The following is a 25,035-nucleotide window of genomic DNA, read 5'->3' as shown; positions in this document are numbered from 1 at the left end:
GAATGTTTTTGGAATGTGGGAGGAAACCGGAGTACCCGGAGAAAACCCCACACACACGGGCAGAACATGCAAACTCCGCACAGAAATGCCCAACGGAGATTCGAATCCAGGTCTTCCCGATCTCCTGACTGTGACTGTGTGGCCAACATGCTAACCACTAGACCACCGTGCGGCTTTATTAAGAACACAGGCTACTGTTGTTGATGAACCACCAAAGTCACTTCAATAAAGTCAATACGCCAATACTTCCTAAAGCTGCACTGTAAGCATCATAGGATTCAAGAGTTTATTGTCATATGCACAGTAAAACAGGTAGTTCTAATATGCAATGAAATTCTTGTTCTGTTCATTGTCCCAAAAAAAGAAAAAAAGAAAACAAAAGAAAATGAATAAGAACAAAAGAAACATTAACACCAATAAATTAAGAAACAACATTTGAGTGTAATGGTGAGTATACGGGTGTTAATTCATTGTCTAGAGGGCTTTAACAATGTTAAAAACTACATTTAGAAGGCCATAAACAGGTTTTCTATGCAGTGACTCAGAAAATATTCAATTTACAGTATAAATAAGGAATCCTACATCGTGGAAATTCACTTACCACAGTCGGGTCTGGAACCAATTAACTGTGATAAACGAGGGATTACTGTATTGCATTTTGAAAAACCTTCAAATATGTAAAAGTATTTGGATTTAGCTTTGCAGTGCCTAGTGGTGAGAGACTTGCAATTCTCTGCCAAAACGCGAGGGGGCAGTGTTTTACTAAGAGAGAGCAACCAGAGCTCTGGTTGACTGGCTATCCATCTTCCTGTGTAGTTTTAATAATAGTGAACAATGGGCGACAGACGCGACATCCAGATCGTTGTTAAAGATATCAGCGCATGATAAGGTGCCACACAATAATTGGTTGTCTTGTTTACCTTGTACAGCAGATAGATCAGCACGGAGAGTAAAAGCAGCCCAGCTAGAACAGCCAGAATGATGATCCACCATGGAACAGAGAAAAGGCTATCGGGCTTGTTCCACAGGACAGACATCACCACCTGAACAACAAGAAGCCGTGCCCCGTTCAGTCATTTCATTGACAAGCTCACACAAAAGCCGCCTATATAAAAAGCTTACCTTTTTAGAGCCAGATGACTTGGATTTCAGAAGACTAGAATAGGGCACCTTGTCCACAGTGAACTGAACTGAGCATTCCAAAAGATACTGCTTATGGGCCCTCTGTTGGCAAAGGACATTTGATATCAAAGAAATAGTGACTACCTAAACAGAACAATATCAACAAGCTGAATGGTCAAAGTCATGTGGACGTTGCATTGACAAGAAAACAAGTATTTAAGCCCCTTCTTACCAGTCCAGAATTTGCATGGATTTTGGTCAGAGAAACAGCCCCAAAGCGGAATGTTCCCAGGTTTGACGATAGGGGTGGTGTTGTTGGGAACATATTCAGCATTTGCTTGTAAACACATGGAGTCGAGTTGATGCCAAGGAGCACCATTTTAGTCCCATGTGACCACATCACATTGTCCCAAGTCTTGTCTGACTCATTCAGGTGTTGATTGTCAAACTTCAGGCAGGCCTGTGCTTGTGTCTTCTTGAGCAGGGGGGCCTTGCGGACACCACAGGATCTCAATCCATGCTAGCAAAGTGTGTTACAAATGCTTTTTTTGGTGACCGTGCTCCCAACTCCCTTGACATCATCAACTATCTCGCCACTTGTAATTCTGGGCTGGTCCCTCAGTTTTCTCTAAATCGTTCTCACCCCACCAGGTGAAATCTTGCATGGAGCTCCAGAAGGAGGGCGCTCTTGTATTTCTTTTACGGTATTTCTAAATTAGTGTGCCAATATTGGTCTCTTTCTTGTCCCTGAGGTCCTTTAAACAGCTCTTTGGTGTTGTCCATGGTAGTGGAGGAGTTTGAATGGAAGAGACTGTTTCTGTTACATCTTTAAGCCTAGGTGACAACCAGTCGTATGGGCTCCTATGTGCAAAAAAACTCAAGAAACACGCTAAGGGTATCTGTATTATGTGCTGAATTTTTTAGGTGTAGACTGGCCGCAGACCGGACGCAGAGGTCCTTTGTCATGTCCAATAAATCCGCAGGCGCTTACGTTTTTTCCAGGATGCAACACAAACGTACGCACTTTGTTCGTCTTTGTGTGTCATCCACACGGCCAACGTTTGTCTTTTGTACATTTTGCTGGTGTCAGGTTTGGGCAAAATGTCAATTTTTTGTACGTCCTCCATGCGTGATCTTACTCCTTCATGGTCACCACAGCTATGTTCTCCAGGAACAAACAAAAAAAACAGCGATGTGGGGAACGCCAAAAAACACATGGCGAAAATAATCGTACGTCCGCTTTTTGCACATAGCAAGTTGACCTTTTAAGTACGTACCTACAGGGAGAAGCTTTTTCACAATGCTTGCTGGTTGGTAAGGGGCCAAATGCTTATTTCCCTCTATAAAATACACTTTCATGTGTTTTCTATATATGGCTCTCAGTGGAAAAAGTTTGGAGACCCCTGCCATGGAGCGTAGATGAATAACCCCCACCAGAGGGCAGTAAATGTACACACTTCCTGGCTTTTCCTCAAGACGGAAATCAGTGAAGTTGCTTCTGCTGTGAATTGTAGACTCACCTCAATGAAAGTCTCTGCCCAAAGTCTGAAGTGAACACTAAGGATAACACTGGCTCCTCTCTCCAGCAGCCCAACGTTACACTTGAGCTGCCAGCACTCCACAGTCGAGCATGTCTGAGATGGGACACAGTCATCACTGTCCATGAGGCACTCAACAATATTTCTTTCCTTACACAATGGAATGACTTCAGTGACGTTTAGTGACATTCAACTGAATTATAACCACGTGTCTTTTTCTCTTCAGTGACATCTTTCATGCGGTTGAACAACACAAGAAATTGTCTGTCAAATTCGGAAGTGATGCAAGATGTACAATGGCAGCCCAGTAAATCACAAACATAATGAACTCCCTCTCATAAACAATTACAGCAGACAGCAGGAGATGTGGGCCAGGGCTCGTTATAGCTCCCATTTCCCCTGCTGAGTTCAGCAATCTGATTAGGATTTAATCACTCTGCATGTACAGAAGCCTGAAGGTTGCATTCTTCTGGTGTGAATCAACCCTGCTGTGTACAATACAACAATCCAAAAAGTCCATTCAGGAGGAACAAGGTCACACATTGGTAAAACCTCAGAGGTTCATCATCTAACCTGAAAACGATACAGTCGACATTATTTAAGACTAGGGTTGAGCATCGTTTGAATTTGAATGATTCCGATTCCTTGTTTCGATTACGGTTCCAAACGATTCTCGATTCCGATGCTTTTAAAAGGCAGTGTCGTAAAAGTTTGCACGGTTTAAATGAGGGTGCTAACCAGAGTTCTTTTTTTCCATGATTTGGTTAATGACGTGCAATTTAATCAACTTTCCTATGAATTTCTTACAGGGCTATTTTCAACCAGTATATAAATATCAAATCATTCAACTTGAATATAAATGTTATGAAGTTTATTTTGATGGGAATACACTTTCACAAAGATGTTTACTTTTAAAAAGTAGCATACTTTGTTTGCTGCCTTAACGTTGGTGTATGCTATTTTTTATTACGCTTATTTTGTTAGCACAAGTAAACAGGATATAGCCCAACACACTCTTACTTTGAAGGCTGGAAGTGTGTTGTGTCAGTTGAGATGGTCCCTTGACTGTTGCTAACAGAGACAGACTGTGCAAATGATAAACTTGCCTAGCCATAGCCGTAGCTCCCGTCCTTTATTTACCAGGCACTTCCACGTCAGCTTGCATCCTGGAACCCTCGCTTACATTGGCATGAGACAAACGTCATTTATTGTTTGACTTCCTTGATTCTGATTGCTTGGAGGAAGTCCGACGTAACGCACCAAAGACGAGCTACTGTGTTATTTCTACACCATGAATGTGTGAACATTAATCATGCTGATCGTGCACGCCCCTTTGCATCATATCATTGTGTTGCAAATGTTGCACTGAGCCAACCGCTCTTTTTTTATGAAGTTAAGCCAAAGTTTTTAGCCGCTTCTTCGCTGGTGCTCGCCAGCTTCTTCTTTGTTGGTGCTCGAGGCTATTTCTTCCAGTCGGTGAAGTGGCCATCGAAACTAGAAATCGGAATAAAAACATTTGAACGATCCCGGGAGAATTGGAACGTTAGTTCCCGTTCCCATCGATGCTCGAGACTCAATGCCCAATTTAAGCCCCTATTTAAGACATTTTCTCATGATGAGGCACCCAAAACATAGACACAAGGTTTTAATGGGACTTGTAGAGTCTACATGAGGAACGAAGATAGTTTAAAAAAAAAAAACAAGGGTCACACTTCACAATAAGGTACACAGAAATACAGTAGCTGCTGAGGAACTAATGAGTAGAGCAGTTACTAAGGTACATACATTTAGGATAGTTAATGAGGAACTAATGAAGACCTAATGAATAACTAACGAGTAGTGGTTAGGTAGGTTCGTTCCTCATTAACTACTCTAATTTTGTGTACCTTATTGTGTTGGTGTTAGTGTTACTAAAAAACTTCTAATTTGTAATCATTTCTAATTACACATTATCATTTCTAAGTAAAAGGTCTACTTACCAAGTTTCCGTGTTCAGCCATGGGGTCTTTGACCTCCCGCTTTTGAATAAGATGCTCCTCGATGGACTTGAGGGATGAGAGACTCCTTGCGGCTGGAGGCTGTAGCTGTGTGCATAAATCCAATCATTTTGATTGCAGTCCAACACGAAAAGGTTAACGAGTATTAACCCTGTTTTACGTGTGTCTGCACCTTAAGTTTCAGTGCGTTGAGGGCGTGTTTGGACGAGCAGCTGAGTGGTCCTTCAGTGACCACCTCCACTGGATAGAGCAAGTCGTGGCCGTGAGCCTTGAGCGGGCATTTCACCTCTAACGTGGATTGGCTGACAACGCTCGGGCCATTGTTAACCAACTGAAAGACAAATGGGATGGTTTGAACTTGCCTGCATAATAACTGTTAAGAAAAGTTTATTACTTTGTAAAATGCTATGAATTAATTGTAATAATAATTGTAATAATTGTAAATGTTATTATTTTATCATATTACTAATTAACTTAAGCAACAAAACTTAGGAGCATCACGTTTCACAAACAGGGCTGCACAAAAATTAGGAAAAAGTACACTACCTTGATTCCCACTAGCATGCCATATTATTCCAAAATGACAGTGATTTTTTTCATTTTAGTTTACGTGGTGCTCCTTGGTCTCCCCATCCCCCAGCGAGAGAGCCTCACTGGTTATTAGTCATCAGCTCGGGGGAGGCGTGATCACAATTGACCATTAATTGACTTTTATTGATGGATTATTTTTATTCATTTCTATTAAGAGCGTCCCTTCCTGGGACCTCCCATGAAGAACGGAGCCATCGGAAGTTTCTTGAAAGCAGAACAGACAATGAGGAGTCTAATATTATTGATAGTAATAATAGTAGGCCTAGTGGTTAGCATGTTGGCCACACAGTCAGGAGATCAGGAAGATCTGGATTGGAATCTCCGTCTGAGCATCTCTTTGTGGAGTTTGCATGTTCTCCCCGTGTGTGCGTGGTTTTTCGCCAGGTACTCCGGTTTCCTCCCACATTCCAAATATGCGTGTTAGGTTAACTGGAGACGCTAAATCAGGGGTCACCAACGTGGTGCCCCCGTTGTCTATATGTGCCCTGCCATTGGCTGGCGCCCAGTCCAGGGTGTACCCCACCTCTTGCCCAAAGTCAGCTGGGATAGGCCAACATACCCCCGCGACCCCAGTGAGGATAAGTGGCATAGAAAATGAATGAATATGCAGCCCGACCACAAAATGATCATATTTAGGCAAAATGGGATCAGTGATATGGTGTATTATTTTCATCATATACAGTATCACAAATTAAATCAGTGTTTTTTTCTAATAACCCCAAAATAAATGTGTTTTGTGTTAATGACAATAATCAGAATGGGCTGGAAATTGTGGCATACCTCATAGACCTGTTGAAGCTCAGGGCCAATGTCCTGCTCGTTCATCAGACTCTGACTAACACTCCAGTTGGGAAGGGGGAAGAAGACTTTGTCTGGCCGAGAAACGCTGCAACAGATGACGTGGAAGTTTAGTGCCAGTAACCCAAAGCAGGAGTACCGATATGAATCGATACATAATACTTCGGTAGAGCAGCCAATGATGCCTCACCCCTGCAGAATGACATCAGCCATTGTGGCTACCTCCAGCTCAAGCAGCACCACTTCACTCTCTGAGTTGTTAGCATTTTTACTACAACACAAAACAAAGAGAAAGTTAATGTTTCATAGATATCAATCCATCTATGCATCCATTTTCCGGGTTCGACCCTACTCTGAGCCCCTTCTGGATGGCCGAGTTCCTTATCCGATCTTGAAGGGTGATCCAGCCACCCTGTGGAGGAAACTCATTTCAGCCGGCCGCTTGCATTCGTAATCTCGCCCTTTCGGTCACTCCCCAAAGCTTGTGACATAGGGTAGGATAGGAGCATAGATCGATCTGTAAATTGAGGGCTTTGCCTTCAGGCTCAGCTCTCTCTTCACCACGACGGTCCAGTACAGCCAGCGCGTTACTGCAGACGCCACGCCGATCCGCCTCTTGATCTCACGCTCCAGCCTTTCCCACGCGTGAACAACACGCCAAGACACTTCAACTCCTCCACCTGAGACAAGACTCACCCCCAACCCGGGGGGTGCAATCCACTCGTTTCGTGTCGAGAACCATGGCCTAAGATTTGGAGGTGAGTCTCATCCCAGAAGTTTCACACTCACCTACAAAGCGGCCCAGTAAACGCTGAAGGTCACAGAAGCCATCAGGACTACATCATCCGCATAGAGCAGAAACAAGAGCCTAGGTCCACCAAACCAGACACCCTCAACAACTTGGCTACGCCTACAAATTCTGTCCATAAAAATAACAAACAGAATGGATGAGCAACAGAACAGGCTGCACTCACTGCTGTCAACGCAAACCAGGCTCCTGCTCTTACTGTTCAAGGGCCGAATGGCACTTAGCATTTAGTAATGTGCCACAAACCCCATACTCCCAGAGCACCCCCCACAGGACACTGAGAGGGACACGGTCAAATGACTTTTCCAAGTCCACAAAACAACGATGTGGACTGGCTGGGTATACTCCCATGCCCTGCAGTACCCTTGCAAACGTGGAACTGGAATAAAGTGGAGGATGACCAGTGTGCTGGCATGGATTGTGATGACCTACCTTCTTATTTGGAACTCAAATTGGACAGTCTTGTGAGTGTGCTTGAGTCTTGGAACAGTGAATCGAAGACCAGCCCAAAACTAGAAGAAACATGGATTTGGTTCCTCAAAGAATGGCATGACACATTTTTTCTATAATTTGTCAGTTTTACCAGGCAATAAAACAGCAATTAAAACATTTTACACCCCCTCAACCGCTTGCATGCCAATTCTAAACTGAGACTGGGCTCTGTTTTCTGGTCTTTGATATCATCTAACTGTTTGAAATAGGAAACAAACTATGTTTATATACCACGACAGTGTCAAAATATTATGAAATTGTTTATCTCTGACTAAACGCTACAGAAGAACAACTTGCTTTGGCTTCATTGTTGTGAAAGAAAATAACATTGTGTGAACTTTAGAGGTTCTTACACTGGTGCCACATTTCATCGGGTTTCCCAGATCGCAATTGAGGAAGCGGGTGTCATTTTCTGCCTCGTAGCTGCACGTCAGCGGAGACAAACTCTGAAACAGATGCAAAGCTTGATCACCAACGGCTCTGCTTGTCCGACACTTCACCTTTCCCGGCCGAGGTTTTGCTGCTAGTGAGTCCATAGCCTCAGCCTTTACACGGACATGCGCAAACACGGCCAAACAAGACTTGAGGGAGCAAGGGGTGAAGTAAAGTCAAATGAAATACAAAGAATTAAACAGAAACAATTATTTAAAAAATACGATACAGTTGTCCTTCGCTATATCGCAGTTGGAATATCGTTCCCTCACTAATCACGGTTTTTCAAAAAATAATGAATTTTTAAAAGTTGTAGGTAGTATTGTGGTCACAAGGCATCAATAATGTTACGAGACATGCCGTTATGTTGGATTACCTTTCACACCACATGGAGACTGGCTCCTGAGCCAGCATAGCCGAGCTGACATGCCATGGCTGAGATCGAGTGATAAAAAGGTTCTCCTCTCATTCCATGTGGAAGTGGTAAGTTTTTGGCTCTTTTGGCCCTCTTCCCCACTCGTGTTATTCCATGTCTACAGGGCTCAAATAATGTTAAAAACTGTATTTAGAAAGTCATAAACAGGTTTCTATGCTCGAACTGCAAAAATATTCCGTTTATTAATAATGAATCCTACTTTGAGGAATTTCACTTATCGTGGTCGAGTCTGGAAACAGTTAACTACGATAAACAAGGAATGACTGTGTACAATATGACATGTGCAAATATATACTTAAATTGTTGTAACAATTGCATAAATAACTGCATGTATTTTCAGATAAAGTAAAAATACTCACACTGTCTTTTTCAGTAGAAAATCTTGGAAAATATATGCAGGGAAAATTGTAAAAGTGGCGGAAATGTTTTTGATACCTGGTGAATTTAATTGTTTGCTTTTGTTTATATTTGTATTTTTTTGTAGCTGTTTTTGTTACGTTTGCCTCCTTACAAAGACATGAACAGACCATCCGTACTTATTATGGTTTATTATTGTAACAGGAAAAAAACATGACATTATTATGTCCTAACATCATTTGTTTTTGATTGAGGGGAATAAGTATTTAATCCCCGCTGTATTTGGTAACTGCTGTTGGTAAGCACAGGGGTCGGACATCTCAGGGAGCATTTTGGTCCACTCCTCTTTACAGATACTCTCCAAATCCCGCTGCTTGACAACTCAAAGCTGCCGCACATTTCTATGGAATTTGGGTCCAAAGATAGGCAAGGCCACTCCAGGATCTAATGTGCTTCTTCTTGAGCCACTTCTTTGTTGCCTTAGCCCTATTTTTTGGGTCACGATCATACTGGAAGACCCCTCTTCAGCGTTGGCTGAGGCAAGATTCGGTACTTTATCGGCCCCTCGATGAGGGAAAGTCTTCCTGTAGCCTTCGCAGAGAAACAACCCCAAAGCAGAACGTTTCCATCATTGTGACAGTGGGGGTGGTGTTCTCAGTGTCCTATTTTGAGTTTCTTTGCCTCCAAACACGGCAAGTTGAGTCAATACTAAAAAGCTCAATTAGGTCTCATGGGACCGCATCACATTCTCCCATCCTTCTTTAAATCATTCGGGTGTCAGGTGCACCTGTACAGCAAGTGTGTTGCTAATGGTTTTCTTGGTGACTGCACTCCCAACTCCCTTGAGATCATTAACAAGCTTCTGCTCTTGAACTTTAGAACGATGGCGCCAATCACGGTCTAGTTTGTACCAAGCTTCTCACTGAAAGGACAGGACTCATTTGTGTGATTCATGGGCACAAACCCCGTTTGCGGGGGGTCAGAATTCTTGCTGGTTGGTAGGGGATCAAATACTTAATTCACTCAATCATATACAAATTAAATTATAGTCTTCATTTAATGTTGTAGGATTTTTTGGTTGTCTCTCTTCAAACCTAACGTTACAATTTTGGACTGCTTATGACTTTGGAAGGAGGCAACTTACAAAACCAGCAGGCGATAAAATGATTACCCACAATGTATTTATTCCTCTTTTGTTATGTTGATACTCTTAAGACACCATGATATGTAACTCTATAGCTGGAATGTCACTCAGTCAAGGGCAGATCTCGACCAAAGCTGCACTGCCAACAAAAGTGTTATAACACAAAATGATATAACCAAGTTGTTGTATCCTGACCTTTATGCACATCCTCAGCAAAATGTTTGGTTACTCTTGGCCTACGCGCCACTCGTCTACAAAGTGTTGTGCATATCAGCTGTCTCATGACATAAATAGGACCACTGTGAAGTAGCTCATTAAAACTGCAACACTAGCAGTGGCGACGTTTTTGCAGAGTAGCTTATGTCGGGAGGAATTAACTAGAGATGCTCCAATCGGACGATTTCAGTGAAAAAAAGCATGTGATCGGCACATGCCGATGAATGCCTTTCAGCGCATGCGTTTCCCGCCCACTTTCCTTCCCTTCACCCAGCACAGGCGTGCCAAACCCCAAACAATCACGTCTGCCATGTGGGACTCACCTGTCGTTTGCGAGAGCCACGAGAAATATCTCACCGGGGCAGCGATTTAAAAAGCTTTGAAGAACAAACACTTGACGGAGTACGGTGAATTTTCGAGGTTCACGATGTGCTCATCAGTCAAAGTAATGCAGCCGGTGCCGGACACTCGCTCATATGTGCATGACAGAAGTTGATCCAGAAGCAGATAACCCAAAAAAATAATTGAATTCATCGGACTAGATGAGCATCCTTCGTTTGAGGTGGAAGACACCCGGTTCGCTGGCTGGGCTGTGACTTGGAACCCACCGACGTGCTAATGGACGTCCTGCTATCTCACATCCTTAACTCTGTGAGTTTCACCAGTCATATATGTAAGTAAGTAAGTAAATCAAATATGTTTTTGTCTAAGTTAAGGTGATTTTATGGATCCCTTTTTCACATCATATAGCCAATAGTAAATACATTTTTTTTAATGTAATCTAGTGATCGTTTTCACTCACTGATGATCGGAATCGGCAGCATAAACCCTGATTGGAGCATCCCTAGAATGAAGCCATTCTAGTTTCACCAAACATCGTAGATCAGACCAGTAACTGTTGTCCAGTAGGTACCTTTGACATTTTCAGTTATAGAGACAGTTGTACTTCTCACCGCGTTGTTGCGCGCTATCCCCCTGTAGTCAGCCTCTGGGGGAAGCAGCACATAAAGCTCAGCCTCGTAGGCACCGCCCTCGCCCTCATTTCTGGCATTGAAGGTCACGCTCAGGGAGTTTTCGTCACCCAGGTAAACTTCTGCTCTGTCCCTGGGTAACCACAAACATCACATTTTCATTCTTGAGTCAACCGACAACACACAAGGATGCAGTCTTGTGATGGATGTGCACTTCTTGGTCGTGTGTGTCACGACTTGACAAACACTGCATGCACCTTCACTGCTGGCCAAGTGGTGACAGTAAATGTAATGAAAAGCGGGGTTCCAAAGTCCTCTCAATTAGTCTTTGTGTGGGGGGTTCCCCAGAGCCCATTTACTCATGCATAACGGGCCATGACCAGCCCGGGAAATGGCCCACGTCTGATCACAGCCATTTGTCTCAGGAAAGTCACCCCACATCCTTGTTCATGTTCACAGTGACGCCCCCGTGTGCAAACACACTTTCAGTGTTGTAGTAAATCCCAGCGGCACGGTCCGACCCTCCCCCCCCCGACAGCACATTCATGTTTCTATCGAGCAGACGGACCAGAAAGCAGTCTGGTTGAGGCTCAAAACCAGGGTTCCTCTTTGATTCTCCATTTCCTTTACCCTTCCCCCTCCGCTGAGACCCCTGGCAAGGTAAGACCACCAGCTGAACCGAATTAGGCCTGGGCAAGTTAAGCCAATGCAGAGGAAGTCACACTGATGCCGTCATACCAACACTCAGGAGATGCTGAGAGGGGACAGAAGTTTGCGGCAGACATTTTGATGCTTTTAAGCTCTTTTAAGAGGGTGACAGATAGAGCCCACGTGCTAACAGCGCATGCTAGCATGTTAACAGAGTAGCAAGGCGTAGGAGTGACGTCGGCCGTGTGTATTTGTTGTTAAAGTCCAAAAAAGACGTTGCAGCTGAGTGCAAAACATGCTATGCACAAGTATCCCGTGGTGGCACAGAACCGGGGAAGTTTAACACGACCAAACTCAATATCGGTATCGGATCGGAAGTGAACAAGTCGTACACCCCTAACACCAACGCTCACCCCTGTGACCACATTCGCGTGTGCAATGAAGGCATTTCACGAATGCGATCGCTCCTCTCGCAAGTAATTCATGTCAGCGGCCCCCTTGCACAAAAGAAATAATCAGAAGGATTCGAGATAATACTGGAAATAATCCACCCCCTCAGAGAAATTGGACTAATGCAGCAGAATGGAAGCAACAGTACAAGCAAAGCATGAATGCAGCATGAATTCAGGCCTGGTGTGAGTCCGCCTTCTGCCTGGGCTTGATTGCTGGAAGCGATATTGAACTGACATGCAATTCAATTGTTGTGTCATTTCCACTGAACCAGTGAAACAACAAGCACCACGTGCAGCAGAGTAACTACCATGTGTTTCATTGTCACACCGCTTCGTTTGGGTGATTGTGTGCTGCGGAGAAACATCAGCCACTGACGGAATTTAGTCGCCCGAGGATGATGCCAACCCTGTTGAATCGGCCGTAGTAACGTGATAGAAAGGTCATTTTCGCTCACCCATAAACGGCCAATTTCAGGTCAGGAACACAGATGTTGTCCTCGCCGCAATCCAGTTGAATCTGGGCCTGAGAAAGCGTGAACACAGAAAAGAATAAGAGGCGGGTGTTAAAGGAAAACTGCACTTTTTAAAAAAAAGTTGCCCTCATCATCCACAATCCTTATGTGAGACATGAACACACGTCTTTCTCTCTTCTGTGCGTTCTAAAGATATAAAAACAGATTTTAAAAAGCATCGAGTGCAGAGCCGTACATCAACGTTGCCGCCATATTGGATGTGGCAATGGTCGGAGCGGAGAAGATGCCTCATTCGTGTGCTGCGAACCAAATCCCAGGGAATAACATTTCACAGGAAATGGCGAAAATTGTCCCCCCACGGCTGGGGGACAATTTTGACAAACGCGGCAAACATTAGGTAAGTTTTTCGTGATTACTTTGATCGGTTCCGGTCAAGTTTTCTCACTATGTTGACTTTGACTTCAATTGTGAAGCGTGATTCAGCACATGCAGTACATGTGTTAATGATGGACGCTCTCTGAAGCAGCACGAGCGGCCATGTAAACCAAGGAGTCTGGAGTTAAAACAGGAGTGCCGATCGGCAACCACTTCTGTATTATGCCCTGCGTGGGTTTGGCCGCCACGATGAGGAGCAGAATCCAGAAACTATGCATTGAAAACAAACATCCTCGGCACGCTGCTCAGCTATTCATTGCTCTAATGTGAAATCAATGCGCCCAGGAAGGAAGTTCTGGTAATGCTTAATTGTCACTGTACGTCACAGCATGTACGTGCATTAATTACCTGCCGCTTTTTAGCTTTTTTTGATATCTTTACAAGGCACAGAAAAGCCAAAGACGTGTGCTTATGTCTCACATACGGATTGTGGATGACAGTTGTCCTTTAAGATATGTTGCGTGGGAAAAGAGCAGAGCTAAAAAGTACACCGAGAAAAAAGCTTTGGAGGAAGTGAATGTTTACAGACGGCAGTAGAGTAGATTCAAGATTTAATGAGAGTCTGATGGAGGATGAAGACTGCAACACATCCTCAATACTAGAAGCAAAAGCCACAATCCATGTCTTTCATGTTTGCATGATTAAAGTAACTTGTCATCATTGGACTAACAGGCATAACAAGCCCGGAGTTGCTATCTAAACAATGATTACATTTTTGAGGGAAAAATCCTCTTAACCATAACCTTCAAATGTAACAACGTGAAGGCTTAATTCGGTCTTACATGACAAATTGCTCGGTAGAAACGTGCTAAGATGAATCTAATTTCATTGTCTTTCCGAGCGGATCATATAGACTTTCATTCTTTATTCTTTCTTGTGCTGTTCCTCTGCCAACTATCTGTCTCCAGCAGGACTATACTGTTATTGTTACCCTCATCGCTCCAACATATGGGAAACATTAGAATTCAAAAGAATGCTGCGGAGGCCAACGATTCAGACTGGCAAGAGTTAACGTTGTCTGTGGAAGATTCCACTTCCAGTTCCCTACCAGGGATATTGGCCATCTAACACCGAACAGACAGGAATGTTCTCATTTGCCTTTGTCTTAATATTTCACATCTCCTGTTGAAGGCAGCCATGTTTCCTACGCGGCTCAACAGGCTCAGACGGCGGAATCTGCCAGTACGACGTGAAGAGCTTAGCTCTTCTGTTCCATGGTGATGCTGCGAGGAACCGACAGGTGGGCAACAAATACTCGATTCTCTCTCGCTAACGGACGGGCGTGACTTCCTTATTCCGCTGGGGAGGCTTGATGCTAGCACGTGTCACTCATTTATGCCTGTTTTGATTGAAAGTGTCACAAACAACATGTACGCATTATCAGTGCACAAAAGGACAACTAAGGTCCATTTTTGTGACGTCTGGGAAAGACTTCAGTGGTTTTGTGGTCGTATTTAAGCGTTGCAATGTTTTGGTGTGTTTTTCTGTCTAAAATGGTGGATTCCGATCCTTGGTGTCTCTAATGAACACCATTTATATTTTACATAGAATGACTCAGATGTGATATTGATGATTATATGTTGGATATCTTAACACATTCGATACCAAGAGGCTCAAAGAGGTGATGACGCAACTCCCCACTAATGCGTTTAGCTTCAGAGCACTTTTAGGCCACAAAAACGGCCACAAGGTGGCAGTAGTGCATTTGGTAAGACTTCAGCAGAGATCACGTGGATGGAAGAATCACGCACGACAGGACGCATGGAGGAGCGTAGCGCGCAGAAGGTTACACATTGTGGGGAAATTTTAACACATGCACGCGCACGTGCGCACACATGCACACACATAGTGCAGTTCCAAATTGTACATAATTCATGGCGTTACATTTGCAAATAAATTATTTTTTAAATTATTTTTTTAATGATTTACAATAAGGTACACAAAATTACAGTAGTTAATGAGGAACAAACCTACCTCACCCTAACCACTACTCGTTAGTTACTCATTAGTTCCTCAGTAACTACTCTTAATGTATGTCCCTTAGTTCCCCAGTAACTCCTCTACTCATTAGTTCCTCAGTAGTTTTATCATTAGTTCCTCAGGAAGTACAGTGTTTTTGTGTACCTTATTGTAAAGTGTGACCTGATGGGTGGATGGAATGTTTAGATAACGTAAATAGATTGGAAAGCTGCCGTTTCCTTTAAAGTAAAGAGAAGGAAGAGCAACAATAGATTACGTTGACAGTCTCTTCTTAAAGGTTCCCAGGCCGTATTCTGTACGGAGCAGAAAGCACGTGAGCCATGTGTACCTTCCCATATGCACGTCACATGTAGACATCACCTCCTAGCGCTGGCGTACCAGAGCACGTGCTGACACTTGAGAGTCTTGTCCCATGGATGTGAGCGCTTGGCAACATGTACAAACAAACGACATCCAGATGTCTGAATGCAGAGCAACACCCCACCCAAACACAACTGTCAGTTCTCCTTGTGTGTTTTCACCGAAGCAAAGCTCACCAGTCCTCCGTAACCCACATCATTTGGACAGAGGTGGAAAATACAACCAAAGTCTAGTAATCAGCTCTCGCTCTGTTGGGGTTGACCCTTAACCTCCAACCATATGGGGTTCACAACTATAAAGGGGCTGTGCATTTAAAGTCAGCTTCAAAATGGTGGCCTGTAACCTCCGTATAGGCTGTTGGAAATTTGCAGCAGACTAATTGAAAACAGCAAGAGATGGGATGATCATCTGAGATCGCGTCTCCTTCAACCAGAGATCATTCTGATGGCGATATGCTTCCGTCCCCAGCGTGGCGTACAGGATGTAAGACTGAATGCAAACACTCGACAACACATGCTTACGTCACGCTCATCATGACCACACTACGGTTTCTTTCGACAGATCATTTCATGCATTGCGGATGGAAAAATGAAATGACAATAAAGTCCATACAGTTCATCAGTGTCCTGACAGCGAGAAAACTTTGTAACAGGGCTGCACAAGTCAGCAAATCAGGATTTTCTTGCTCAAAATTGAGATTGCCATCTCTAGGGTGATTTATTTTCACATGCGTACACACACTGCTTATGCTTTTGCTTATTATCAGTATTATTATGAGATTCCTCATTGTCGCTTATGCTTTCAGTAAACGTCCAATATTATTGCGGCCGTTCCTCATCGGTGGTCCCGAAAGGACAGAAGACGAGGGACTTCCTTGATCGGAATGAACAGAGAGACTGAAAGTCACCTATCAAGTCAGAAACATGGCGCGCTAGCTCACTTGATAGAGCAGATCCTCCCTTTAGCGTTGGTTATACCCAGGACCACCTGCGAATGGCGAAAAAACGCACGTAATTGATTCCCCCGTAAAAATGTCTATTATGTCCAAACCCTCTTGCTAACTGGACACTCGACGTTATCCTCCGATTTCGATTGCTTCCACGGGAACCAGACAAGACGAGATTTTAACATTAATTTTAAGAAAAGTACAGTAAACAGAAAAGCTTTTTATTTAACCGTGTCACCAAACAATGCAGGTGCGTTTTTTCCCACAAACTGACACTAAGCTCTTGTACCACTAATGTTAGAACATCTAAGAATAAAGAATAACATACAGGATCATAATAATGCAATATTTCCTTTAATATGTTATCTTTCACTCTGTTAAGTTGTGGAATTTCCCAGATGGGAAAATTGGGTTGGGTGGATATGTTTGAGGTGGGCAAGTTCGTTTTCTTGCCGTTCACGTAGCTACCACTTTTAAACAAATTCATGTTGATGTGCTCACCTTGCTGTTCATATTCAGAAACAGAATATGAATGAAACAGACACGCATGCGCATGGCAATATATGGAGGCGGGCAAAATGATCGAGTTCATTTTCACGATTGATGTATTTATTATTGCAAGACAAGTTTTTTTCTGAATGAGAAATCTCGCCACGTTCTAATGTTGCGAGATCTCTCCTGACACCCATAACAGTGAGCGCTGACCGGGATCCACTGTATAATACGCATAATACTGAAAACACAGAAGTAAACTATTGCTCCTCACGCAAGCTTGGAGATGATAGCTGGCGAGGGCGAGGAGGAAGTGTCAACCATTATGCCAACAACAGCGCAGCGTGAGTGCTTGGGTTTGTTTGTGACGGCACTCGTGAAGTCAAATGAAAGAAATCAAAGTTGTAGTTTCCGTTTTCAATATTTTGTGCGGGCCAACTCTAACGTTGTAGTGTGAAAAGTATGAAACATCTGGACTGGCACTGAGTAGAACAGGAAATGATGCACATGCTGTGGACAAGGTGAGACACGTACCTTCTGCTCTATTAGCTGTTCAGTCTGATGATTCAAGATAGGTCTGAGGCCATGTTGGTCCACTGGGGCTTGAGGATCCAGGCTAAAGTTCAGGCTGATGAATATGGGGGAGAGTTTATCCCGAAACTCGCCTTCTGCCTGCAACCAATAAAGATGCATGTGAGTAACAGGAAGAAGGCAAGATGAATGACACACATACAGCATGCAAGGGGGTGCACTCATAGTGTAGTGTATTCTAAATGGACAATCAGTATCCTAAACCAGGCAGATGTTATAGTAAGGAGAGGAGCAACCAGTCCATCTTTTTGGTCTGTCCCTCTTCTCTACGATACCTCCGTCCCAAGAGGATATGTTTTGCATGGATTGCATGGCTTTGCAAGGACTGACAAACCAACAATTTCAGGGGTTCCCAGCCCCTGGGCAACGGGCCAACGTGACTGACGTCTGTCGTTTTATCTGTTTTGTTTCTTAGAAGGTATTCAGTTCCTCCATCAGACAGAATCCTCACGAGGAAAGGTGCACCATCAGGTTCGTGTTAACTGACAGGTGACAGGATGGCTGCCAGTTCCAGGACAAACCACCTCTTAGCCTGTCAGAGAACAAAAGGCTGCAGTCATGATGTCCTAGATCGCTTTTGTCGGGCGCGCTCTTTGATCAGACCACATTGAGTGATGAGAAGATCGGTTCTGTAGTCGGTTGGCCCCAGTATTCCGTAATAGGTGCTTCTAAAAACAGCACTTCAAACAGCTTCAAACCTGCTCCATTAGGAAATGACTTTAACCTTCGTCTCGTACCAAAAAGACGCTGTAATTGCTGCAGGTGCAGAACAGCATGTTCTACCACTTCAATAAAGAGCTTCAGACGGCTTCCAGGTTAGATAAATTACATTTAAACTATTTGGATGCTTTTCTCCTTAAATGTCCAGTTTACATTCTTATAACGTCAAGTACATTTGTTCTCTTTAAACATTTGCAAAGCTAATATCATGGCATGTTGGAACCTCGCTTGGGCCGTTTTACAAATGTGTTTAGCATTTGGAATAAACGGCGGAACGCCTGGCACGCTGTCTCGCCTCCTCCGCTGACAGTCTGCTATGAGGGGGAACAACTTGTACTCTTTATCTGACAGACAGAGGTGCAACTCGAGGCTTCCCCCGCTCATTGTCACGTTTGAACACCAGAAAGCCCCAAAAGCAGATGCTAGACAGACTTACTACTTACTCTCTTACTTTTTCTATGTACACAAAAGGCCTACTTGTATTTCTGTCTAAATGTGTATCAGTGAGGATTCATAATTCATCCACCTCACACATGTGGCATATCAAGATGTCCCACCAAAGCCGATGGATGTCCATGGAGTGTTCATCACTCTGCCAAAAGCCGTATCCAAAGGTGCTTCAGAGAATGTATCAGTGCACCCAACCGGCCCCACAGCCGCAGCGTGTAACCCCACCAGCCCAGGACCTCCACATCCAGCAGCCACTCGGGAAGCTGCTGCAACAGTCGGTCTGCATAGCCAAAGAATTTCTGCACAAACTGTCAGAAACTGTTTTGGAAAAGCTCACCTTGATATGCGACGCCTGTGAGGTGCGATGGGGTACTTCCACAGAGGACAAGTGCTCACTAACACAGATTTAGACCGGCTTGGGAGCAATACAGTATTGGAGGAAAACAGTCCAGCTCTTGAAAAAACGTTGTGTTTATGTTGTCGTTGAGTGTGGATAGACAGACTTTATTAAGCCCATGACGGGAATGAAGAAACCTGAGCTAAACTAGGAGACTCCTGAGCACAGGACGTCGTCATCACGGCACTCCTATGACTGCTACAGTATGTAGAACACAGAACGCCTCCAATGACTTAGGAATCATTCTCAGTAATAAATTCAAACAGGAAGCAGTAGATGTGTCAAGAGTACAATTTGGTGTTGATCCAAAAAAAACATTGTTTGCTGGACGTCTAAGTCCACTGAGGACAATTTAAGTTTAATAGCGCCTGCAAGCTGGCTTCTTCCTGACCTTGGCTTTGCTGCATTTCAAACCCTTCAACGACAGATGCTTGTGGGCACGGATTTCTAGAAAGCATTGCTTTATGGCACATGGCGCCATCCCACATTTACACAGGGTCTAACCCAGAGGGTCCACTGTGTCCCCCCAGTTTGACCTTGTGGTGCGATGTTGTTTGACTCGTGGTGGTTGAAACTGAATGGACCTTCGGGACGTTCCAGAGGCGAGGTCTTCTCCGCAGTGCGTGCGTTGACATTCTTTAAAACAGGGGTGTCCAAACTTTTTCCAGCGAGGGCCAAAAACAAAAAAATGAAAGGATGCAAGGGCCATTTTGATATTTTGTAAAGCAAAAAATTTAATTTTCAAATTTTCCAAAACTTACATCTTTATTTTGTTTTGTTTTTTTCTGATCTTTATTTTGTCTTTAATATTTCAACTCTGTGCTCCTAAAATGATCATCATTGTGAAATCATAAAATTGCGACATTTTTCCTCATTAAAATACGACACTTTTGTTCTTACTATTTTGAGTTTATTGTCGTAAAATTGCAGCTGTTTTTACCATTCCTGCTATTTCAACTTTCTTCTCGTAAGAATGATTTTATTCCCATAATATTTTAGCTTTATTTTCGTGACATTGTAACTTCTTCCACAACCCTAAAAAATGACAACTTTACTCGTTGTTTTGTTTGTTTGGCATACTTCAACTTTATGATAGTAAAATTATGTTATTTTTCCTCACAATATTATGTTACTTTCATAAAATTGCGACCTTTTCTTTTTAGATTACAAGTTTTTTCTCTTAATATTTTGAGCTTATTCTTGTAAAACTACAGCTGAAATTGTAGTTTTTGCTGGGTTTTTTTTTAGTTTTCTTGTTAAATTATATTTTTACAATGTGCCGCAGGCCAGTAAAAAAACAGCTGTGGGCCACAAATGGCCCCCGGGCCACACTTTGGACATCCCTGCTTTAAAACATGTTGGCAAACCCTCAGCATGCATGATAACGACATGACTTACCTTAGCTACAACAAAAATAAATGAAGTCCGTAACGTGCAATTCATGGAGATTTCATTTGGGAGGCACAGAGGTGGAACAATGTGACGGACCCGTAGATACATCTTGGTGTCATGACACAGGCGTTCTCCGTTGGTGAGCTGCAAGGTCTTCACCAGACTGGGCTGCTGACCATCCAGGAACAGAGTCCTCCTCACAGATTTCTTCTGGTTGTGCTTCATTTTGTCCAACTGGATTTCCACCACAAGTCCTTTAAATATGCACACAAGGAAAAGCATGCATTACACACCAAACCACAGATACACACACACATGCGTTCATGCCTCTGCATGTGTGAAAACATACGAGTTGCAATAACGTGCCTTTTATCTTCTTCTGGTACAGAATGCAGAACGATAAGGCGCATGCCTGCAAGCCACATGACAGCTAGTGTGTGTGTGTGTGGGGGGGGGGTGCCTCACCTAAAGTAGAAGGGAGGTGCTTTCCATGAGCCAGCACACAGAAACCGATGCTGATACTGAAGAAAATATGAAAGAATGATGAAATAAATAAATATCATGCATACACAGGCATTACAGGCAAATGTATTTGTTTAATCTTACAGTTACAGATGTAAACCGCCTGGTTCACACAGTCCGTGAAATCAGAGTCAAGCGTGTTAGCCCTCTAGCTAAAAGCTCAACTTGATGTCCAGCGTGACTCGTAAGGCGTCAGAGAGAGTGGTTTACCAACGTACTTCTGCTGGCACCCGCTACATAATAATAAATCATTTTTTGAGTTCTTGTTGACTTCGTTTACCCCCTACAAAAACACGAATAGGTAGATTGTTTTTTCAGATTTTTTTTTGGTATGTTTCTTTGTCCATGAAGACAGAATAGCAATAGATAATGACAATAGTGGCCTTTACACTTGCACGCATTTTGCCCCGACATTGTCCCACAGTTTGCCGTGGCAGTGCGTGTCATTTATGTATTTATTTATGGTATGCCTGAAAAGCGTGAAGACTAGTTCATGCACGGTTGGCGTTCTGTTTACTCATAAATTACACACTTGAGACATAATTCATGGCCGCAGATTGTAAGCATTGGCACGAAATGACGCTGCCGCACGACTTGTTTACACCGAGTACTGTTTAGGTCTAGTGCACGGCAATAGTAACGCGCATTGTTACTGCATGGGTATGCATTGTCACCACTGCTTCCCGCATCTGTGAAGCAGTTGTAGCATTATTTGGTCCCACGTGACGCCACGCAACACCCTAGCTTGATTTATTCCTGTCATTGCAAGGGACCTACAAGATATTGAACTCCAAAGAAGAAGAATATATTTTCTCGCAGCTGCAGATAGACGTGTGCAAAGAGCAGGAAGGAGGCAATAAACAAATTGTTTACACGTACTTCACATACGTTTACGCTCAATTCACTTTTTTTGCGTACCAAATCGGGGACAAAGTGCTTGCAAGTATAAACTCCGCTTATGATGGCAGAGAAGTTTCACCAATCGCAGGGTACAGACTGTATGAGCAAGCAAACGTTTACACTCACATTCCCACCAATGGACAATTTAGGGACTCAAATGAACCTAACATGCGTTTTTTTTGGACTGGGAAGAAACTGGAGTACCCAGAGAAAAACCACACAAGCAAGGGGAGAAGATGCAAACTCTGTACAAGTCCAAGCCAAGATGACACAGACATGCCAACCACATCCTCCCCAAAACAAGCTTTGCTATCAGTCCAGGTACGATGAATCCACCTTTATCCTACTTTCTCCCATGAACTCTTTTTCCCAAACACCAATAAACATGAACACAAGGCTTGTCCTAATCAACCTGGTGGAAAAACACCCCGCAGTTTGTTAGAAGTCTAAAAATGCCCCAAGAGTAATAAGGCTTAAAGAGAGCTGTTTGGATAGCTTTGTGGGTTTCCCCTTTTTTCTGTTTGGTCTCTGAATGATGTGTTTGTAGATAGAAGCAGCTTGGACAGGAAACTGGCAAATATTAAGCCATTTGACGTTCTCACGAGGCAAACTTAAAAGAGCTATTTCTAAGATTTTCCATGTTTGGCTATTTTTAGAGAGCTAGTTAAAGACGTAAGCTTTTTGCTGAAGAGCCGAAGACTTTTCCACAACAGGGGATAAACTCATTTATAAGCTTCCTATTGCTATGGTAGCCACAAGTGAAGGTCGTAGAGGAAAAGTGTGCTCATACCAGGATACAGCAGTGGTTCCAAGCCCCGTGGAAAGCTCACAAAGCTTCTCTTCTTGGTTGAACATGGTTGGCTGCACTGTGAGAGACACGCTTGCATTCACTATTGGTCGAGACCTGAGTGAAGGCACAGTTGCACAAAGAAACATCAGGAAAACGGTCTCCTCCATTGCTGCAGTGTTGCCCTAACCTCACCTATACAGCACACAGGTGTCAACCCCAAAAGCGCCAACAATCAGGTCTGCAGGAGAGGAAATTTGAGAATTAAAGCTTTAATTAAAGTTATTCAAAAAAGCCAAAGGACTCTAATAGGACGCTGAGAGGGGCGTGCATTACCTGGGTAGCCATTTCGATCCAGATCTGTGTTGCCACGCAGCGCGAAACCAAAGTTGGCAGGGAAAGAGCTGGAAGCCCATTGGCCAGCAAGAGTCTGAGTGGGTGTGGCCTTCAATCCTCCAGAGTAACCACTGTAGATAAAAACCCGCCCCTGTTGGTCTTCTCCCCCGTAGGGACAGCCGATGGCCATGTCTGCACGCGGGGACAGCACACAGTGTCAAGCATCTTGTCTTATTTGGGTGTTCTACTCTATTTATGAAATGTGGAGGATTTCCTCGACGTTCCGCTACAAAGTAACAGAATTTTTGTGATTTGCTGCATACCGTAGTTGGTTGGAATTATTACTGAACAAAATGCTGCCTCTTTTTTAATCAATGTCACTGGACATCATGGTCTTACTATGTATATCAGCGATTGCATGAGTCAGGAGCACAATGTGGCTTTCCACACCGGGAGGACAACAAAACATGAGTCTTGAATCCTCATCCAGTGGCGACTCTGCGGTACCTCATCATTCTGTCAATATCCATTTCATATTTAATACAGAGAAGCTGCAAAAACAAGAGAAAATAAACCTGGATCATATTCTCTATTTAAGATCGTCTCCTCAGTGCATGTTTGACAGAGCCACCGTCTTAAAACGGGAAAGGGTTGGTTAGGGTTAGGGTGAGAGGGTTAGGGGTTGAGGTTATAGTTTGGGGTAGGGTTAGAGGGTTAGGGTGAGAGGGTTAGGGGTTGAGGTTAGAGTTTGGGGTAGGGTTAGAGGGTTAGGGTGAGAGGGTTAGGGGTTCAGGTTAGAGTTTGGGGTAGGGTTAGAGGGTTAGGGTGTTAGGGTTAGAGTTCGTGGTTTCGGCAAACTGCGGTAAAAGTCAATGACATTTATGATCCATCACTGAGATTTCCACCCATCCAATGGGAGCAAAAGGTGGATTACACCAAGGACTGGTGGCTAGCCAATCACAAATAACTCAACAATGTCCATAATAATTCATGTCTATGAAGCTGTAAGTACACCTCACAGGGAATGTGTCCAAATTGTGTATCTTATTTAGTGTATCCAGCATTGCCTTAATCCTCTTGGGCATGGAATTCACCAGAGCTGCAGAGGTTGTTACTGGAATCCTCTCCACTCCTCCATGATGACATCATCGATCTGGTGAATGGAAGACTGCTCCGCCTTCCGCTTGAGGATCTGAATGAGGAGCTTGCCGAGCCCTTTCCTCCGCACTCTGCTCTCCAGCCGCACCTCATAGCAACATAGCACCTCGTCCCCGCACGCCACGTCCAACAACACAATTGCAACAACACATCAAGAGTAGGGTAGAACTAACCTGTCTCACGACAGTCTAAACCCAGCTCTCCTTCTCTCCGTGGGTGAATTGTGCTTCACAGTGATAGGACGAGCCAACATCGAAGGAAGGAAAAGCAACGTCGCTATGAACGCTTGGCCGCCACAAGCCAGTGGTAACCTTTCTGACACCTCCTGCTTGAAACCCAAAAAGCCAGAAGGATCGTGAGGCCCTCAGCTGGGTTGAGGTCTGGAGCAGACATTTCATCACCTTCATCCTCCGTCAGTAAGACACTTGTCATCTTGGCGGTGCATTTTGCATGTGATCATGATAACTGTGATGCGGACCACCATGCTCTGCTTCAGAACGTCACACTCACATGTGTTGGCGCTTATTTAATAGAGAATAATGGCTTTGTGTCGAGTCATTTTCAGGGGACAGCAGCTCTATAAGGCTATGCAAGCTGCACACCGACTACTCTAAAGTATATCCCAATTTTTCCGGGCGGGAACTGAACCCGCACGTCAAGAATACACGTAGAGAATCAGTCAAGCAAACCACTCCACTAGAAGTGACTCATTTCACTCTCATACCATTGAAACCATCCTGGTCGAGATCACCCAAGGGCGCCAATGAGGTTCCAAATCGACTGAAAGGCTGGCGGCCGAGTAGGTGCTGCAGGGTGGGCTCCAGCTGCAAAGGTCCTCTCTGGAGGTACACGTAAACTTTCCCTAGCTCCTCCAGATGCCCATTGGACCCACGATGCATGAACATTGGAGCTCCCACCACCAGGTCATCCAGCCTGTGCACACAGCAGGTGGTGATATTGTCGTATTATTGGCTGCGGTCAAGACAAAACTCAGCCACAACAAAAAGTTTTAAGAGAAGAATGAGCTAACATTCAACACTTTTACTATTTTTGAGTAAAATGTAGATTTTCTTGACAAATCAGTGGTCCACCAG

The 25,035-nt window shown here is 43.8% G+C and overlaps 1 protein-coding gene across 3 annotated transcripts in view; it reads right to left on the bottom strand.

Annotated features, from left to right (window-relative positions):
* Positions 1-25,035, bottom strand: part of LOC129186120 (integrin alpha-5-like) — a 42,958-nt gene that overhangs the window by 2,298 nt on the left and 15,625 nt on the right. Inside the window, exons 12-29 of one of the 3 annotated variants that reach the window (XM_054784024.1) lie at positions 24,666-24,874; positions 22,784-22,975; positions 22,643-22,688; positions 22,451-22,564; positions 20,704-20,759; positions 20,245-20,492; positions 17,223-17,360; positions 12,458-12,525; positions 10,885-11,035; positions 7,700-7,792; positions 7,287-7,366; positions 6,237-6,317; positions 6,029-6,134; positions 4,830-4,988; positions 4,640-4,744; positions 2,643-2,756; positions 1,123-1,224; positions 921-1,043 (exon numbers count right to left, since the gene is read on the bottom strand). In XM_054784024.1, the coding sequence (XP_054639999.1) occupies positions 921-1,043; positions 1,123-1,224; positions 2,643-2,756; positions 4,640-4,744; positions 4,830-4,988; positions 6,029-6,134; positions 6,237-6,317; positions 7,287-7,366; positions 7,700-7,792; positions 10,885-11,035; positions 12,458-12,525; positions 17,223-17,360; positions 20,245-20,492; positions 20,704-20,759; positions 22,451-22,564; positions 22,643-22,688; positions 22,784-22,975; positions 24,666-24,874 (2,185 nt within the window). The remainder of the gene's footprint in view (positions 1-920; positions 1,044-1,122; positions 1,225-2,642; positions 2,757-4,639; positions 4,745-4,829; positions 4,989-6,028; positions 6,135-6,236; positions 6,318-7,286; positions 7,367-7,699; positions 7,793-10,884; positions 11,036-12,457; positions 12,526-17,222; positions 17,361-20,244; positions 20,493-20,703; positions 20,760-22,450; positions 22,565-22,642; positions 22,689-22,783; positions 22,976-24,665; positions 24,875-25,035) is intronic. The other 2 variants (XM_054784025.1, XM_054784026.1) reach the window with 2 other exon arrangements.

The sequence above is a fragment of the Dunckerocampus dactyliophorus genome, chromosome 8 (genome assembly GCF_027744805.1).
Source record: "Dunckerocampus dactyliophorus isolate RoL2022-P2 chromosome 8, RoL_Ddac_1.1, whole genome shotgun sequence".
Lineage (NCBI taxonomy): Eukaryota > Metazoa > Chordata > Actinopteri > Syngnathiformes > Syngnathidae > Dunckerocampus > Dunckerocampus dactyliophorus.
Note: the sequence above shows the minus strand (reverse complement) of the source record. Positions and strands in the feature narration are given on the sequence as shown.